The sequence below is a fragment of the Microcebus murinus genome, chromosome 22 (genome assembly GCF_040939455.1).
Source record: "Microcebus murinus isolate Inina chromosome 22, M.murinus_Inina_mat1.0, whole genome shotgun sequence".
Lineage (NCBI taxonomy): Eukaryota > Metazoa > Chordata > Mammalia > Primates > Cheirogaleidae > Microcebus > Microcebus murinus.
Window position 1 is genome coordinate 15,440,650 of NC_134125.1, and position 20,300 is coordinate 15,460,949.

Sequence of the window (20,300 nt, forward strand, 5' to 3'; positions counted from 1 at the left end):
CCGCCTCCCTGATGGGCTGTAATTTAGGCCTAAGAGTCTAAAGGAGAGGGAAAAACTCAGGCTAAAGCTTCAAGCACAAGTTCAACAAAAGAGCTCAACTTGCACCTTTCAATAATCAAGCAGATTCCACGCTCAGCCCCCGCCCCTTTTTTTTTTTTGAGACAGAGTCTCGCTTTGTTGTCCAGGCTAGAGTGAGTGCCGTGGCGTCAGCCTAGCTCACAGCAACCTCAAACGCCTGGGCTCAAGCGATCCTCCTGCCTCAGCCTCCCGAGTAGCTGGGACTACAGGCATGCACCACCATGCCCGGCTAATTTTTTCCTCTATATATTAGTTGGCCATTTAATTTCTATTTATAGTAGAGATGGGGTCTCGCTCTTGCTCAGGCTGGTTTCGAACTCCTGACCTTGAGCAATCCGCCCGCCTCAGCCTCCCAGAGTGCTAGGATTACAGGCATGAGTCACCTTGCCCGGCCACGCTCAGCCCTTTTTAAGCCCAGGAAAAAGTTCTTCCACGTGTTGTAAATGCCAGAGGAATGGGCTCTAATTCAATGTTACTTTTCTCACCAGAATGGATATGATTCCTTTGTGTCTCTCTTCTACCAAATCGCAGATGATCTTGTTGTTGAAATATTGAATCGGCTCCCACTAAAATGACAAAAGAAAAATGAATTCTCCAAGTAGTATTTAGACGAGCAGAAAATAAATGGGTTTTAAACCGGTTTTCCAAAGTTTTTTTTTTCAAAATCTGTTTATATCTAACCTTAAAAAAAAATCATACTTTCTGGAAAGCAAAATGACTTCCCAGGAAATAAGCAATGAGGGACTGAAAAATAATTCTTAGTACTAATCAGGAAAATCTTCAATAAAATAATATAATAATAATATTTCAAATAAATGTCTTTAGCCTGACCAAGAAATCAAATGAGAAAACATTGCAATGTTTACCTCTATGCCTTCCATTTCATATTCTGCCTGTTCAGCTTTGAGCGTTCTCTCTATTAGCAGCTGTTGGAGTTTCTCATTGCAGTAATTTATACAGAACTGTTCAAAACTAGAAACGCAAAAGGCTTCAGTGACTAAGGTTATACATACACACAGATACATTTTTTAAAAATCTTATTTACTTATTTTTACAGATGCTTTTTAAAAAAGAAAAAGCACAGTCCCTACAAGTAAAATGATTTGCTAAATAGGTCAGAAAAGTCAAGTTAAAATTATGTTTGCGTTTTTTACGGTTATTCTACCTCTAGGGCAGTCTGTGAATTAGGGGCTATGCAAATCTGGAGAATTTCTGGGGATGCGGAAAATCAATTCCAATAACCTGAGCCATGGCTGAAACTTTAAAAAGGGGCAAAAGATAGGTAGGTCATTATGACAAAACTCACCCATTCTTGTCGAAGACTTCAAACCCATAGATGTCCAGCAATCCAATCACGGTTTTCCTGGTGAAATCCTACTCAAAATGATACACGCCATCTTTTACTGGGTGATATGCAAAATCCTATAGGTGTCCCCCCCAGACTGGGTCTTGGCTCCAAAGACCCAGTCTTTGCATGCCCTGTCTCTCTCTTCAACTCCCAGAAGCACCTTTAAGTGGGAATGACCCTCCCAGCCCACTCCTCGGTCTGCCGCCTGCCAGGATCTCATGTGTTCACACCCATCGCCTGGGCAGCCAGCCCTTTCCCCTCTGTCCTTTAGCTGCCAGCCTCCCAAGCCACGTTGAATCCAAAAGCAAAAAGGAAACAGGCCTACAGGCAGCCAAGGTCATGCAAAGCCAGGTGAGAGCACAGGTGCTACGGGTACCATTTTACAGAGGACCACATGCTGTCAGGCCAGGATGGTTAATTATAGGTAACACACTTTTTTTTTTTTTTTTAAATGAACACAGTTCAATATTCTGCGTGAGTGTTCTGTGTTGCTGTCTCCCCATCCATCTTTTTGCGACACCCACAGACCCCATGCCTAGTATCATTTAATTTCTAGCTTTGAATAAATCCCCTTTTTATTTAAATAATTCCACTTCAAAAGGGAACATGACCTAAGTGAGTTTAAAGGACTAGTTATATTCTTCTTTTTAATTTAATTTAATTTTATTTGAGACAGAGTCTCGGTCTGTCACCCAGGGAGAACACAGTGGCCCGATCATAGCTCACTGCAGCCTCAAACTCCTGGGCTCCTAAGCAATCCTCCCGGTCAGCCTCCTGAGTAGCTGGGACTACAGGTGTGTGCCACAACGCCCAGCTAATTTTTCTATTTTTTTTTTTTTTGTAGAGATGAGGGTCTCGCTGTTGCTCAGGCTAGTCTCGAACTCCTGGCCTTAAGCGATCCTCCCGCCTTGGCCTCCCAAAGTGCTAAGATTACAGGCATGAGCCACCATGCCTGGCTAATATGCTTTTTCTTACACACATTAAAATATACTACTGTTAAAATAAACAAGTTTCTGTGTACACTGGAAGCCATCTGGCATGCAAGCACTGTGTGCACCACACTTGGGGACATGCTGAGAAAGTCATTTGGCACGTGCTCCTGTATGCAGATATTAGAAATGGGAAAGACACTGTCCCTGCCCGGGAGGAGCTCACAGTCTGTTCTCACGAATTCTTTAAAGAAACCATGAGGCTGGCGGGGCGCCGTGGCTCACGCCTGTAATCCCAGCACTCTGGGAGGCCAAGGCGGCGGATTGCTCAAGGTCAGGAGTTCAAAACCAGCCTGAACAAGAGCAAGACCCCATCTCTACTATAAATAGAAAGAAATTAACTGGCCAACTAATATATATAGAAAAAAGTTAACCGAGCATGGTGGCACATGCCTGTAGTCCCAGCTACTTGGGAGGTTGAGGCAGGAGGATCACTTGAGCCCAGGAGTCTGAGGTTGCTGTGAGCTAGGCTGACGCCACGGCACTCACTCTAGCCTGGGCAACAAAGCGAGACTCTGTCTCAGAAAACAAAAAAAAAAACAACAACAACAAAAAGAAGCCATGAGGCTTACAAAACGTCACCCCATTAGTGAGAGCAAGTCATCCAAAATGTGTCGACCAACCTTGTTCACTAAGGAGGAGTTAATTTTGTTGACCAGCCAAGTAAAGGTGCGTCCATATACAGCCTTTGCCATTGCATCTCTTGCGTAGACAGAAAGTTCTAGCGTCAGTGGGCATATCACCTGGAAAGAATTACAAGGTATTATAGCATTATAGATTTACCAAAAGCACCTCAGTTTCCAAACTAGTCTTTAATGACAATGCCTGCTGGGGCAGGAGGCCACAGCTATGTCCTCTTGTTTGCACAGTGGCTATTTCTTGAGCCATCCACGGTTCCCAGCACCGAGCTGGGCTGCTGAGACACAGCGGTGAGCAAGACACACACAGGCCCGGCCTTGGGGGCTCACAGTTGAGCTGGGGGGAGGGGTGGGGAGGGGTGGAGTGACAGTGGAGGAGTTGCACAAGGAAGAGTCACATTGCAAGTTGAGAGTGACAAGTGCCACAAGGAGATACACAGGACGCTTTGAGGTAGAGGTGGGATGATCACAGAAGGCCCCTTGAGGAAGTGATCGAAGGATCCTGGGGACAAAAGGATGATGAGGAGTTAACTAGAAGACACGTAGGGAACAGTGTTCCGGCAGAAGGAACAGCATGTGCAAAGACCCTATGGAGGGAGGACACAGGAGTATAGGGCATGGAGGTGGGGGGGCAGGAAGGATGAGGCAGGAGACCCTGGCAGGAGCTGGGCCACACAGGGCCTGCGGAGCTAGGCTCCAGGGTTTGGCTTCCCCCAGGGCCACCATGCCGCTGTTCTCAGAGGGAGGCAGCCATTTCCACCTGGGGCCATTTTTACCTCCTCAGTTTTGGCTTCAATCTTTCTGTGGGTGAGAGCTTCCAGAAGGACTGACGGGTGGACCCCCAGGAGCTGAATAAAAAGAATCCAAAGTGCCATTCAGTGACCGGGTTCTACCTGCTGAGTTATAAAGAGCTCACGGGGTGTCCAGGCCCAGAGCCGTCCACCCTGATGGGTGACCAGGGTCACGGTGCCTTAGCGCAGGACAGATGGCATCAGCTCTCTCAACCAATGGGCTCTCTCCCCTGCCCCCACCTCCCTACTGAGCTCTCTAAACCTCCCAGCAGCTGCTCAGCCCTCTGGGCCTGACTGTGGGTGCCCACTGCCTGGCTCCCCTCCCCGCCCCCTGCCCCGCCCTCTGTCCCCTCCAAAAGAGGAACATCACCTTGGCGATCCACTTGATCTCGTGGGTGTCTGGGATGGTGGCACAGCCTTGGTCGTCTTCTTCAAAACCAACGTTCCCCAGGTGGAGGACACTGGCGATGATTCCAAAGAGATTCTGGGAACATGGGAAGCGGTCAGGACAGAGGACCCGGAGAGAGAATAGTGGCCACCTAACGGATGCATGTCACCAGCAGGGACACCCGACTCCCCGACCTGAGCTCACAGGACCAAACCCTCCTCCTTCCCCCAGAACTCGGCCCTCTTATCCACTTCAGGTTTTAGGGGCAGGGGCTAAAGAGCCCCAGGGGAAGGCGGGGGAGATGCCCCATATCCAGCATTTTCCATGTGAAAGACCACTTTCATCTTCGCATAACGACAAAAAAAAAAAAAAAATACATCAATTGATTTTTCCCAAAATAAACCACTTTTATAAAATAATTTAGAAAATAAACCCTGCCAATAAACCCATTTAATTTTCAAATGTCATGGTCTCAGGTTTTTTTTTTTTTTTAACTACATTCTATCTTACCTTGGAAGTGTGGCCAAAAAAAAAAAAAAAAAAAAACCAACCCTACATTCTAGTCCTTGAAAGCTTAATAGTTTAACAATCAAAAGAAAAAAAAAGAAAAAATGGACAAAAAAGATGTAAAATCAAAATATTTATAAATCCCACAATTTGCTCCAATTCATGCCAAAATATAAGCTTAAATAAAGGAGAATCTTATAATTCCATGAGATCTAAATTGTTGAGATTGGACTTAATTTAAAGGAAGAAGGACATCTCTCTCCTCCTCATACACAGCATCAGGAAAATTCAGGGTTGCCGGATCGAATAACAGGGTGCCCAGTTCACATTTGAATTTCAAATAAGCAATGACTAATTTCTTGGTTTAAGTTTGTCCACATGCAATATTGGGGACACACTTCTAACTAAAAAAAAAAATTCTTCGTTGTTTATCTGTAACTGATATGGAATGAGGCATCCTGTATTTTTATTTGCTGCATGTGGCAATCCTACTATGTGCACACTAAGAAACAGGGATTGTTTCCTCAATCACAGAGCAATTCTGCCTCTAGGGCCCATACATACCTCAAGGTCACCTTCAGTAAAATCAATGACAGCAAAGGCATTGGAAACAGTTTTCCAGTCGTTCTTGTCATTAATGGACGACTCTTTGGCACAATGACCCTGTTGGCAGACAATTGGATCACTTAACGGCATTGTTATAAGGACAATTAATCATGGACACATCGATTCCTCTCTATGAAGATGCAGAAGCCAATTCTATAAGGCACTGAATTTTTTTAAAAAGGTACATAGGTTTTACTTTAATTGTCTAACACATAATGATTTGCCAACTACTGCTTTTTTCAAATTTATGTGGAATTTTATTTTAAAATCTCTGTCCTGGGAAAACTCTCAAAGGTAACTGTTAGTTGTGTATCTTTGTGTGTGTGTTTTGAAACATAGTTTTTCTTGTCATTTTTTGCTAAATACACTGAAGCTGTTTGTCTCAATAAATATCTGCCGAAACACGCAGGCAAAAGACAGCACTTAAATCCCGAAAACAATCTTGACTCACTTAGAAATCTCCAGGAAACACTTCATCGTAGGACCAGATGGAAAGAGACTCTCACTTAAGGAAATAAAAGTTTGGCATTTAGAGAAACACGGATTGGATGGAAGGGATCGCAGCAAAGATATAAAGAGACTTTCCCTACTAGCTCTAGAATTTGTCTTTGAAATAAGTAACAGCTCGACCAGTTTAAAGAGAAAACATACTAGGCAAGTGTTTTTTTAATACTCCTTAAAAAATTTCTTTGTGGCTTAGGGAAATCAGAAGTGTCAAACCATGAAAACATTTCCCTAGTGAACTGGCTAACTATAAAACTGACAACCTTACAAATATCCCTTCCCGAACAAAAACACACACAACACAAAAATATCCCTTCCCACGCACACAAAAATCTCTCTTCCCACAAAAAAACATACAGCAACATCTGTTCCTGCCCCGCCGCCAATGGTAGGGTCTACACAAGTCACTCCTCCTTAGATACTTGTTGGCTTGGAAGCAGTACAAGTATACCTCAAAGAGAAACCATAAGTTTCCCAAAGAAATCATGGGAGATCATGAAATGGATCAAAATAATACTGGCAAATTGCTAGAACTATTTCCAAGGCCCCTGAGGGCATAAGGATCTGGCTGAATTTATGTGGCCAGAAAAAAATCTATAAGAATAAAGACGTGTCTCATTTGGATGATGGTTATGCTAAAAGCCCAGACTTGACTACTACACAATATATCCACATAGCAAAACTGCACTGTGCCCCTTAAATTCTCTCTCTCTCTCTGTCTCTCTCTCTCTCTAGAGGTCTCTCTATCTCACTCTCACACACACACACAAATCAAGACGTCACTGCGCCTAGGAGTTCAAGGCTACAGTGAGCTATGATCATGTCACTACACCCTAGCCTAGGCAACAGGGCAAGACCCTCCCTCAATAAAAAAAGACATGACATATTCCAAGAGAGAATGATTGGACTATCAAAGGGTTAGAGATCTCCTTGGGAAAATGAAAGAAGCTCTCAAGTTTTTTTACATATTGACCCTCTCTGACCATACTATGATAATCTAAACATGATGTGACCACACAGCTTTGTTGGAAAAATTAGTGCCTCAAAGAGTAAAAAATAAAATTTGATTTATTCTTTGTCCTAAGAATTCAGAGTTTGCTAAATATAAAATGAGACAATGGCCGGGTGCAGAGGCACATGCCTGTATTCCTAGCACTCTGGGAGGCCAAGATGGGAGGACTGGTTGAGGTCAGGAGTTCAAGACCAGCCTGAGCAACAATGAGACCCCCGGTCTCTGCTAAAAATAGAAAAAATTAGCCAGGCGTGGTGGCCCATGCCTGTAGTCCCAGCTACTCGGGAGGCTGAGGCAGGAGGATCGCTTGAGACCAGGAGGTTGAGGTTGCAACGAGCTATGACGACACCACGACACTCTAGCCTGGCGACGGAGTGAGACTCTGTCTCAATCAGCCCATAAAATGAGATTATGAGATTTTTTTGAGATTCTTTTATCTTCATTATTTAACTTCATTTTTCGAGGTGAGCTTCAGTCAAGCCTTTTTTTCTTCCATGATTTCTAGGAAGAGTTGGCCATTTTATGCGATTCACTTTATTTATTTATTTATTTATTTTTTGAGACAGAGTCTCACTTTGTTGCCCAGGCTAGAGTGAGTGCCGTGGCATCAGCCTAGCTCACAGCAACCTCAAACTCCTGGGCTCAAGCAATATTCCTGCCTCAGCCTCCCGAGTAGCTGGGACTACAGGCATGTGCCACTATGCCCGGCTAATTTTTTCTATATATATTAGTTGGCCAGTTAATTTCTTTCTATTTATAGTAGAGACAGGGTCTTGCTCTTGCCCAGGCTGGTTTCAAACTCCTGAGCTCCAGCGATCTGCCCGCCTCAGCTTCCCAGAGTGCTAGGATTACAGGGGTGATATGCAATTCACTTTAGAAGACCTTGTTCTCTCTCTCCATTGATGCCCCAACCTGTGCTGAGCAAGCAACTTGAGTTCAAAGCCAGATCCAGTGAGAAGAGAAAAAATTTAAAAAGTCTTGGGGCCAAAAAGGTGCTAGTGACATCAAATATTGATAAGAACTACACAATCTGGGCATGCTAGAACCCTAATGGAGTTTGCAGAAAAACCAATGCTACAAAGTTAAATTTTGGCACTCAATTTTCTTTTCTTCTTCTTTTCTTCCTCTTTTTTTTTTTTTTTTTTTTTTTTTTTTGAGACAGAGTGTTACTGTGTTGCCCAGGCTAGAGTGAGTGCCGTGGTGTCAGCCTAGCTCACAGCAACCTCTAAGTCCTGGGCTCAAGTGACCCTCCTGCCTCAGCCTCCTGAGTAGCTGGGACTACAGGCATGTGCCACCACGCCCGGCTAATTTTTCTATATATTTTTAGTTGGCCAATTAATTTGTTTCTAATTTTTTTTTAGTAGAGACGGGGGTCTCGCTGTTGCTCAGGCTGGTTTTGAACTCCTGACCTTGAGCAATCCACCCACCTCCGCCTCCCAGAGTGCTAGGATTACAGGCGTGAGCCACCACGCCCAGTCTGGACCCTAGCACTGCTTGTAGGGATGGAATGGCCCGAACTCTTTCTGTCAAGGCAGTCTGTTCATTTGGTAGCTAACAGTTCTGAAGATGGAAGGCAGGAAGGTGGGCAAACATCTTTTCAAAAGTAGACTGAAAGCAAAATGAAGTAGCATAGGTTACGGACACAGATGGACTGTTTCTATTAATATCACATCTAGACCGGCAACTCTCACCTTAGCTGTGCATTAAATCACTACAAGACCATTTACAACAACTCTGATGCCTGTGTCTCAGCCTAGACCAACTCAATCTGAAGCTCTGGAGGGCAGGGCGCAGGCACTTGTGTTTTTAGGGAACTCCTTGAGTGATTCTAATCTTAGCCAGGGCATTGATTACTTTGCCAAGATGATACAGCTACGAGGAGATGGATTAGCTTGCTTGTGGGAAGAGTTAAGAAATCAGCCGGTGGGATACATCCCAAAATGGTAATAGAGGCCGGGTGCGGTGGCTCACACCTGTAATCCTAGCATTCTGGGAGGCCGAGGCGGGTGGATTGCTCAAGGTCACGAGTTCGAAACCAGCCTGAGCAAGAGCGAGACCCCGTCTCTACTATAAATAGAAAGAAATTAATTGGCCAACTAACATATTTATAGAAAAAATTAGCCGGGCATGGTGGCGCATGCCTGTAGTCCCAGCTACTCGGGAGGCTGAGGCAGGAGGATGGCTTGAGCCCAGGAGTTTGAGGTTGCTGTGAGCTAGGCTGACGCCACGGCACTCACTCTAGCCTGGGCAACAAAGCGAGACCCTGTCTCAAAAAAAAAAAAAGAAAAAAGAAAACCAAAATGGTAATGAAAGTTCTCGAACATCCTAGAGCAGCCCCCACAAACGCCCCTGACCCCCTCCTCCCAAGGGTCACCCAAGCCAGCTGCTGATCCCGCCAACCTGCGAGAGGTATCTGTACAGCCGCGGGTCCCGTTCAAGCCCCAGGTAAGCAAGGCGCTCCTCTTCGCCGCCCGCGAGCAGCTGGTAGAAGATGTGGAAATTCCGCTCCCCCTGGTTTTGATAGACGACGCGGGACTTTTCTATCAAGTAACTGATGATGTGCCCACCCACGGGAACGCCCTTCAAAACAGAACAAAAGATGCAGCGATGACAAACAACCAAGCCACCGCTCTCTTCCCGGTAGCTTCTGATGAACAGAAGAGCTTACTTTGCATGAAGTCCAATCTATGAATCTGCTCTGATTAGTGTTTGCTGGGTTCTGCTTCAAAAGATTTTTGCCTATCCCAAGATCATGAAGATATTTTTTCTATGTTTTTATCTAAAAGCATGAGTGTTTTACCAATTAGGACTACGATCCATCATTATTTAATTGTATGTAGGGAGTGGGGTCAAAGGTCTTTATATTGGTATCCATTTGATCAGCACCATTTATTGGAAAGACAGTCTCAACCCTAACTGAATCACAGTGGTGTTTCTGTCATACGTCAGGTGACTGTATAAGTGAGGATCTTTCTGGAATCTATTCTAGTCCTTTAGCTTTGCTATCTATCCTTGTGTCAATATCACATTGTGTCATTATTATTTTTAATGTATCCAATAAGAGATTTTTATTCCTGAACCTATACAGAATTCTTGCAAATCTATAAGGAAAAACAGACAATCCAATTAAAATAGGCAAAAGACTTCAATGAAAAAGAAGACCTTTGAGTGGCCAAGAAGCAAAACTTCATTAATTATCAGGGAGATATTAATACAAACTTAAATCACAGTGAAAAACCACTCTACCCCACCAGACTTTCTAAAACTAAAAGGACACATGTTGGCAAGGGTGGCCAGCAACCGGCACTGCCATTCTTTACCCTGACATTGGTGGTAAGAACCCAACAATTCCACTTTTGGGGTCTATACCCAACATAAACTAGCGCTTGTATCTACTAAAGAGCACAAGCTATGTGCGCAATGTTCTAATAGTCCCACCTTGCAAACCACCCAAATGTCCATCAACAGGAGAACAAATAAATTGTGATATAGTCAGAGAATCAAAAAATGCACAAAAGTCACATGCAATGACCTGGATGAATCTCACAGATACAGTGTGGCTGGAAAGAAGCCAGACAAAACATGGAACATACTATATCATTCCATTTATATGAAGTTCAATGACCAGCAAAACAGATCTGGGATCACAAAAGTCAGAACAGTGGGCCAGGGGAAGTGGGCCAGTGTTGGGGAAGGACAGAAAAACCTCTGGATGCCTTTTCAGTCCATGTTGAACTTCAGTAAAAGGCTTTAAAATATACATTGTGGTTACATTTCTTTCCAAGTCTATTCATGCTCCACCAGAGATCCACATATCAGCCTCTGGGGAATACAGAGCCAATCTGTCCTCATTGCTGTACTCAGTGCTCAGATACCTATTGTCTTCTGGTCTGTCCTTTGACCTCTTGGAATTATATGTCCTTGAGAATTTTGTCTGCCCTCCCTTATTGTATTAGCTCCATTTAAATTCCGTGTACAAGCCAACTAACCCATTCGTTTACCTATCATCTGTGGTTGCTTTCCTGCCACAACGGAAGAGTTCAGCAGTTGCAGTTGTACGGCTATATGGCCCACTAAGCCTAAAATATTTGCTCTCTGGCCTTATCTGAAAAAGTTTGCTGACTCCTGCCACTTAAGCAGGCATGCCTAAACAATAGACTGTTTACTTGTGACTTGCTTTCAAGCTTTATAAAAATGGGATCATACTGGCACACGGTATATTCTCAAGACCCACTCATCCACTTTAGGTGTTGCTATAGTTCATTGGCCCTCACTGTGGTGTATACCTCATTAGTGAACATACCACGATTTAGCCATTCTCCTATCGATGGACGTTCAGTTCTCTGCAGATGTGTTGGTTGTGTTCGGTGCCTTTACCATCATGAGCAGTTCTGTTGTCAGCCTGCTTACATGTCTATAGGGGTACCTCTGGGAGTCGAAGGGCTACACCTTAGGTCACGTGATTTCAACTTCTCAAAATAGTACCATAATCATTGCTGCAAACTACTGTTTTCCAAATGGGCTGCACCAATGAGCACCCTACCAGCAATGTATAAGAATTCGTAATGATCCGTATCTTTCTCAACATCTGGTATTATATCAGACTTCTTCATTTCTGCCTGATTAGTACTAATCCTGGATTTTTTAACTGTTGAGCCAATAAAAGCCCTTCCTTCCTTAAGGGGCCTTGGGTAGGATTCCATCACTGGCAAAAGAAGGGACCCCGTGAACCAGTAACAAGAACTATAGGAACTTCAGTGTACCTGGAAGTCAAACTGTATGTCCATGTATTTTCCAAATCTGCTGGAGTTGTCATTCCGGAGTGTTTTGGCATTTCCAAAAGCCTTGGAATACAAAGTGTCATTCACTGTCATTTAAGCTCATCATGCTCGTCAAATTTCTGACCCCAAATTACATGCTTATTATGCAAATGGAGGAGAGAGGGAGGAGCCAGGGAGCAAAGCCACACTTTAGCTTCTCAGAAGGAATCACTACCTACAGAGAATTTAATGCCAAATGCTAGATTTGGACCCAGGGAAAATAAGGGAAAATATCTTATCCCTAGAATCCAATCTAAGAATATATTAGATATATCCTAGGGAGAGGTCCATAGGACCCCAGGCCCTCACTGTTCTAGAAAGTACTGTTGATAGCCCCCATCACCAGACCCCCTTTTTTTTTTGAGACAGAGTCTCACTTTGTTGCCCATGTTAGAGTGAGTGCCGTGGCGTCAGCCTAGCTCACAGCAACCTCAAACTCCAGGGCTCAAGCGATCCTGCTGCCTCAGCCTCCCGAGTAGCTGGGACTACAGGCATGTGCCACCATGCCCGGCTAATTTTTTCTATATATATTAGTTGGCCAATTAATTTCTTTCTATTTTTTTTTTAATTTCTTTCTATTTTTAGTAGAGACTGGGTCTCGCTCTTGCTCAGGCTGGTTTCGAACTCCTGACCTGGAGCAATTCGCCTGCCTCGGCCTCCCAGAGTGCTAGGATTACAGGCGTGAGCCACCGCGCCCGGCCACCAGACCCCTTCTTATATCAGATTGTTTAGCTCAAAGGGTCTACTGGGAAAAGTCCTTCAACCACAAATATCTTCTTTTACAGAAAGGGCCACAAAAACCCAGGAGAAAACGACTTGTTCACTATCAGCCAGCAAGTCAGTGAATCGTAATAGAAATAATAATAACCGAAATGATTTTGATCATAAGAAAAATCTTAAAAAATAATAAAGTATTATTTTAGTGCTTACTAATTCTGTGGTGTGTCTTTCATGCATTCATTTCATTTAATCTTCAAAGCCTCTTAAGAGGCAGGTACTATGAGCAGACCCATTCTACAGATGGAAAAACAGGCTCCGGGATTTGGAGGGACTTGCTGAAGCTTGCTGGTGCTTGGCCATGCTGGAATTAGTAACCAAGCCTGCCAGACTTACTTTCAGGTCACACCGTTAACCATGACACTACTAATGAGACCCCTCTTCTTAACAGTGACCTGCCCATTTTGACCGACATGCCCAGGCAGAGGATTCTTCTTACCTAGTGACCCTCCCTGTTACAGCCCCGCCACTGGTCCTCAGAGATGGCTTACCTCCAGCACTGGATTGGAGAGCAGCAGTCTGTCCCGGGCTATTTGCAGTGACTGGGTCATCGGACAGATCATCGCAAAATACTGGAGAATCTTTTTGGAGGCCTCCGTTTTCCCTGCCCCGCTCTCTCCAGAAATGAGGATAAAGTGGTTATTTAGTTCAGAGCACATCATTCGGTAAGCGTTGTCAGCTATGGCATAGCTGGAGAAGGAGCCAGACAGAAACAACAACAAAAAAATGATTTTCTGAGATAGGGTCTTGCTCTGTTGCCCAGGTTAGAGTACAGTGGCATCAGCCTAGCTCACAGCAACCTCAAACTCCTGGGCTCAAATGATCCTCCTGCCTCAGCCTCCGGAGTAGCTAGGACTACAGTTGTGCGCCACCATGCCTGGCTAATTTTTCTATTTTTTGTAGAGACGGGGTCTCGCTCTTGCTCAGGCTGGTCTCGAACTCCTGGCTTCAAGCAATCTTTTTGCCTTGGCCTCCCAAAGTGCTGGGATTACAGGTGTGAGCCACCACACATGGCCACAAATTGGTTTTAATGCTACTTCCCTTGGCTCTGACACCCAGCAGAGAAAGACAAAACACCCCACCTCTAGGAAACCCCACCCAGGCTACCGTAGATCAAGGACACTGGGCTTAGACAGGTATCAACCCCCAACCGTGACCCACTGACTGATCAAATATCACGTATACTAGATATCAAAACTCAAATAGAAGAGTTAAAGTGAAAATTTTGAGTAGTAATTAAAATATTTTTCAAAATTTACAACAATCTTTTCTTAAATGCATCAATATTTCTTATAAGAATGAGCCAGATACTAAACTACATCCCCAAGAGACATTCCATTAACTGTAGGTAGAAATAACATTTTGTCTAAATATTAAATAATCTCATAAATATAACAAGATCTCATGTTTTCTTTTTCCCTCAAAACCTAGAGTACTAGGAATGCAGTGGTAGGAAAACAAAGAGATTAAAAAACTTCTGTGATATCTTTAGAACAAGAGGTATTAATAAAACTATTATAAGGGTTTCATCTTCAAGATCAGAAACAAAAGCATGAAAGTCTCCCAAGAGTATAATCTTAGTGTGTGGCAGACTTTGAAAGCTATTTCAGCTTTCAAAATATGGTGATGATGCAGAAAGGTTTATAAATGTCTTAGGAGGCAGAATAGCTAAGTCACCGAGACAAATGAAGGGAGAACCTATATCTTAGCCCAGAAGTCAACCAAGGAGGAGAACTAGGAAATTCAGCAAAGCTTGAGTCATGTAGACTGGGCAGGAAATTAATCATCTTAAGCTTCTACAGTCCTGGTAAGTTTCCATCAATGGGCGGGTTTCCATCAATGGGCGGGTTTCCATCATGGGCTGCCATGACACTCAGGCACCAGTAGATGGCACTACAGCGACCCCTTTCCCAGAGAAGACACCTCTCTGGCCATACTTCGCAGGGACACAAAGATTCCCCTTGTCATATTTAAGCTGAGATTCCATAAGACCTATCGTTTTCTACTGCTCTGAAAGACATTTCACGAGAAGGCATGAGCTTAAGTTCAGAACCTCATGAACATGCATCAAAGATGTGGATGGATGGATGGATGGATGGATGGATGGATGGACGGACGGACGGACGATGGGAAGGAGGGTTAGGAGGTGGGGGAAAAAGGAAAAGAGAAAGGAAGGGGGGAAAATAGAAAACTACTACTAGCGAGGACCCCGTGGATGCTACTTACACATGTGGTGGCAGCTCAAAGAAATTGACCCCTTGATAAAGTTCCATCTGGCTCACGGTGTAGATTCCCAGCTCCTGGTATGGATTCACCGACACAAGGAGGGTCCCGATGTATGTCTAGAGACATGGACCAAAGCACAAGTGAGGGATTCCAGGGTGCAAAGGAAGCTCTGACTTAGGTGGGACAAAGGCAATATATGTAACCTAAAACACTGGTACCCCCATAATGTGCTGAAATAAAAATTAATTAAAAACACACTATGATCCCCATTCAGTGCTGAGGCTGCAACATGATGAATCAGGCTGTGCTGGAAGCTTAGGTACTTCGGACAGAGGGAGGGAAGACAAACCACCAAAGAATCAAGACAGCTTCAATGAGAGACCGTGGTAAGAAAGGTGCACGGGGGGCAATGAGGGTGTCGATGACTAAGACAGGCCAGCCATATTCGCTAGTGGGCACAGAGAAGGCTTCTTTAAAAGGAGGTGACATCTGAGCCAAGACTTGGCCAAGTGTGACAGGCTGGCCTCGTGGGAGGCCAGTGTGGCTGAAGCCTGTGAGTGAGGGAAGAATGGAAAACGATAAGAGAACACCCAAGAGGAAGCAGGTTTGGATCACACAGGCCCTGGGGGCTGCCACAAGAAAATGGGGCTTTATTCCAAATGCAACAATGGCAGAGACACTGTGCTCCCCTAGGGAAATGAAATACCTGTCCTGAACTGGGACATGAATGGATGGCTTTAAGAGAGGAGCACAGTGACCTGATTTATGCTTCACAAAGGTCTCTCTGGCCATTGAGCGAAAGCGGGTTGAGTATACCCACCAGCCTTCTAAAACTGGGCAAAATACTCCCACTACTGGCTTATATATATTTCCCTAGATTTCAACATTACACCCTATTCATATTCAAGTTTTTCAAATACTCACATTTGCAATGTAACCACTAACATAAGACTTCCTGGAGTATAATTATGAATAAACAAAGAGCTCCAAGCTCTCGTATAGGAGAAATAAATATTTGGGCCCATCTGAAAATACATCTGAAATTTTCAGATTCTGAGTTTGTTGTTGTTTCAAATACAGGACATAACCTGCTTTAAGATTATGCTAAAATTGTTTTCACTAATGGTTCCAATTCCCAGGACAAAAAAATCAAACAGAGAAACTGGAACAGAGAACAAGATTTTGATTAAAATTCTGCATTGCTTCAATCAGGAGAAATCTGGTCTTCCAGGGTGGAAGACAGTTTCTGAAAATTTTCAGTTCAAATCAGAAACATCTCACTTAATCTTGAGGATCTTATCTCATCTTTACTTCTGCATACCATGGTATTTCTCCTCTGCTTACATAGAAAATTAGTTTAATTTTTTTTCTATTTCTACAAGTAAGGGTGATAATTCTGAAAGTTATGCTCCAGGATATAAACTCTAAGAAACACCCTGCTTGTTTCTTCTGGTAACCTTAGTTTCAACATATAAGTCACAGTCACCATTACAAATAAAATAGCTAGATGACAAATATTTTTAAACTGCTTCTGATTGTCTACTTTACTCTTAGCAGACCAAATACAATCTCAAAAAAAAAAATTGAATAATTTTAATAACACCCTGTGACACACACAGAGACACAAGAGGTTTGACCTGGAGGATACAACTGAAAATTGACCAATCCAATCAGGGTGTGGTGATAAATGGACAATTTAGTCAAAACTGGCTATTATTAGAGGCGACAAGATCAATCTGAGAAGTGTTTGGGAAAGATTCATGGGATGTGGTTGGTGGACCTCTTGTTTTTCCCAGCTTGGTATTTTGCTCCCCTCCTCTTCCCATAGAGTTGTGGAGAGCACCCTTTCCTGACTTTCAGTCCACAGGGCACTCACTCCCAAGGGGCAGGCCTGGGGACCCAGCCTGGCCAATCAGAATAGTCCTCATTCCTAGCCACGGGGATAGGTTCTGAGATAGGCACACCCCCCAGCATCAGCCAATCAGAGTCGAGCAACGTCAGCACTGCGCGACATTGACTAGACCTGCTCCGTTCTCAGTAGCAACGCTAAGCTGCTGAAATGTCAGCCTGGATCTGAGAGCGGCCATCTTGTCACCCTGCAAAGAGAGGCTGCCTGAGAAGAGAACTGATGCAAAAGAAAGCAGAGCAGAGAGAAGGAGAAAGAGTCCTTAAGGCATCCTCCGGAAACCTAGATCTATTCCTGGACTCCTAAGTTACACATGTCCCTAAGTTAACTAAGTTATCTGTGTAACTCCTAAGTTACACAGATCCCCTTTGGTGGTTTAGGCCAGTTGCAGTTGGGTCTCTGTCTCTGGCAGCCACAAAAGCCTTAGCACAAAGGATCAAAATTGCATCTGCTAGCGGTCCCCTGACACCTCCCTTTAAAGGCTAACCGAATAGTGATACTCTGCACAGTCATCAAAGCTGTGAAGGCAGGAAGGGAACGACCACTCCGGGAAAACAGCTGAGAAATGGGTCAAGTTACGTATATGAGATTCTCGCTGAAACGCTTGCGAAGGTTGTCCACAAAAGCAGTTTCGCTGGTGTATGCGTCCAACAGCACAAAATCCTGCACCCCGACCTTGTCCCGGGCAGTGAGCGTCCCCTCCATGTGCAGACGAATGTGCTTCCGCCTCACTTCTTCTTTCTACAGGAAACAGAACATTCCTTAGCAGCTCATTTATTCGATAACATCTGTTACACATCTAACACGTGGAAATAACAAGATGCTAAACCCTGGGACAGTAAACAGGCTTAAATGATGCTGCGTTCATTTAGAGTTGACAATCCGGTCAGGGGTACAAGATGGTAAGAATGAAAGCATGGATGACAATAAAGCAACAGCATCTAACAGGAACCGAGCATTTATTGTGTCTGGCACTATTGGAAATGCTTGACTTTTATTATCTCATATAATCTGGATGCCGACTCTCTGAAGCAAGCACTATTAGCATGCTCATTCTACAGATGAGAAAACTGAGGCATATGGATGTTATAAACCGTGCCCAAGATCTGCCAAAGGGCAGAGCCAGAATATGAAACTCCGCAGCCTGACTTAGAGCTCACTTTCCTGACTACCATGCATTCAGTAAGTGTTAATGGTCTAAACTCTGGGTAATTCCAACGTGAGTGATGAGGAGTTTGGGTCAGAAAGGGAATTTCTTGTTACAGAGGAGTATTCAAGGAAGGACAAACTCAGGTGTTCCTCCCTAAGGCTGGTCTTTAGAGCTCGCTGGAGAAGGTGTGGTCACGGCTACTGGGTGGCAGAGAATCTCACCAGGTTACTAGGGCCAGAGCTGTTCCACGGTCACCGGGCACAGGCACTTCTGGGAATCAACCCTCCAGGACTCAGGCAAGCTGAGGCCACATGACAATTGTGTTTCTGGAGTGCTGGCGAGAGTAGGCAGGTGCAAAGCCTGGAGTATGTGATTGCAAAATGGTCTGTGTTGCAAAATCGTCACCAGGCTTGTGGCCAGAGCTGTGAGGTCACCAAGGGACTGTGCTCTGGGTACACAGTTAGGTTACGTCCCACTCATGGATCACTGTGCCCCAGTCAGAAAAACAAGAAAAAAGCAAAACATAGCGAAGGGAAGCAGGAAGAGTACCCCCCTGCTGTTGCAATCATACTCTAGCGCCCTCTAGTGACAAAAGTTGATATCGTGCTCACTTCAAGGAGTAATGCAGGGAAGACCAGCTCACTGGACGGCAGGTGTCGCAGGGTGAATTCAGATCTGAGATGCCATACATTGAAAACTAGCACATACGGATATGCAGAGATCCCAGAATAGCCAAAACAACCTTGCAAAAGAAACACACAGCTAGAGGACTCACACTTCACTTTAAGTAATCCAGACTGTATATCAATCGATTTTTGGCAAAGGTACTGCAACAGTTCAGTGAAGAAATGGAAAATCTTTTCAACCAATGGTTCAGGAACAACCAGATAGCCACAAGGAAAAAAGTTGCATTTCAGTCCCCATCTTATGCTACACATATATATTTTAAACTCAAGATGGATCTTAGGCCTAAGGTAAATGTAAAATCTGTAAAGCTTCTTAGAAGAAAGCAAGGGATTATATTTATAAGCAGAGGAAGGCAAGATTTCTTAGGACACAGAAAGAAATAATTATAAAAAGAAAAAAATAAGAGACTAGATTCCATGAAATATAAAACTTCTTATCAGAAGACACTGTTTAGAAAATGAATAGACGAAGCACAGACTGGAAGAAAATATTCACAAGATATATAGCTACAAAGAATCTGTATAGGGAATAAATAGCACCTACAACCCCAAAATAAAAAGAAAAACCCAATAATAACAAACACTGGTGAGGATGTGGAGTGGACAAAATTTTCTTACATCTCCAAGAGGAATGACAAGGGATACGATCACACTGGGGAAAGATCTGACAGTTTCTAATGAAGTTAACCATGCCTTTAGCCTTTGATGGAGCAATTCCATTCCTCAGTATTTACACAAGAGAGATGTAAACATATGTCCACCAAAAGACTTGAACATGAAATTCAACTCATGCTCAACTTTATTCAGAGTGGCCCCAAACTGGAAACAATCCAAATAGCCATCAAGTGCAGAATGGCTGGGGTACATCTGTACAATAGAAGGAGCACAGCCGTAAAAGAGAAATAATGGGTGCATGTGAGAGCATGGATGTCTCTCGCAGACATTATGCGGAGTGAAAGAACCCAGACACAAAAGAGTACATCCTGTATGATTCCATTTATGTGGCATTCTAGGACAAGCAAAACTAATCCACAGTGAAAAATCAGAACAATTGTTGCCTAGTTGGGTAGTTGTCGGGCCAAGGACATTTTGGGAGTGATGGAAATGCTCTATATTTGATAGGGCCGTGAGTTACATGGGTGTATCTATTTGTCAAGACAAATTGTTAAAATTTTGTGCATTTCAACCAATTGGGCATTTTATTTTTTAAAAAGAATCACAAAAAATAATTGAGTGGGAAAAGGGTGGAGAGTAGCTGGAAGTACAAAGGAAAACAGAATGGCAAAATGTTAGTTGTTGAAGCCAGGTGGTGGGTATGGAGGATTTATGCATTTATTACTGATGCATAATGGGTGTACATCATTTTGGGGTACATGTAAACATTTGTAGAATTTGTAAAGATCAAATCGGTATACTTCAGATATTCATCACCTTAAATATTTGTCTTTTCTTTATGCTAGAACCAAATTCTTCCCTTCTAGCTATTTTGAGATGTACAATAGATTATTGTAAACTATAGTCGTCCTACTGATCTAGCAAACACTAGGTCTTATTTCTTCCATGAAATAAGAAGATATTTGTACCCATGCATCAACTTCTCTTCAGAGGGGGGCCTATTATACTATTCTGTTTACTTTGTATAAATTTGAAATTTTCCATAATAAAAAGTTAAAAACAAAACAATCAGGCCAGGCACGGCGGCTCACGCCTGTAATCCTAGCACTCTGGGAGGCCAAGGCAGGCGGATTGCTCAAGGTCAGGAGTTCGAAACCAGCCTGAGCAAGAGCGAGACCTCGTCTCTACTAAAAATAGCAAGACATTAATTGGACAACTAATATATATAGAAAAAATTGGCCGGGCATGGTGGTGCATGC

The 20,300-nt window shown here is 43.7% G+C and overlaps 1 protein-coding gene across 1 annotated transcript in view; it reads right to left on the reverse strand.

Annotated features, from left to right (window-relative positions):
- MYO1H (myosin IH) overlaps positions 1-20,300 on the reverse strand; it is an 87,965-nt gene that overhangs the window by 32,573 nt on the left and 35,092 nt on the right. Inside the window, exons 3-14 of the mRNA XM_075996815.1 lie at positions 17,170-17,331; positions 14,685-14,800; positions 12,950-13,148; positions 11,625-11,705; positions 9,262-9,441; positions 5,304-5,402; positions 4,215-4,328; positions 3,830-3,901; positions 3,039-3,158; positions 1,385-1,452; positions 945-1,050; positions 564-644 (exon numbers count right to left, since the gene is read on the reverse strand). Of these exons, the coding sequence (XP_075852930.1) occupies positions 564-644; positions 945-1,050; positions 1,385-1,452; positions 3,039-3,158; positions 3,830-3,901; positions 4,215-4,328; positions 5,304-5,402; positions 9,262-9,441; positions 11,625-11,705; positions 12,950-13,148; positions 14,685-14,800; positions 17,170-17,331 (1,398 nt within the window). The remainder of the gene's footprint in view (positions 1-563; positions 645-944; positions 1,051-1,384; positions 1,453-3,038; positions 3,159-3,829; positions 3,902-4,214; positions 4,329-5,303; positions 5,403-9,261; positions 9,442-11,624; positions 11,706-12,949; positions 13,149-14,684; positions 14,801-17,169; positions 17,332-20,300) is intronic.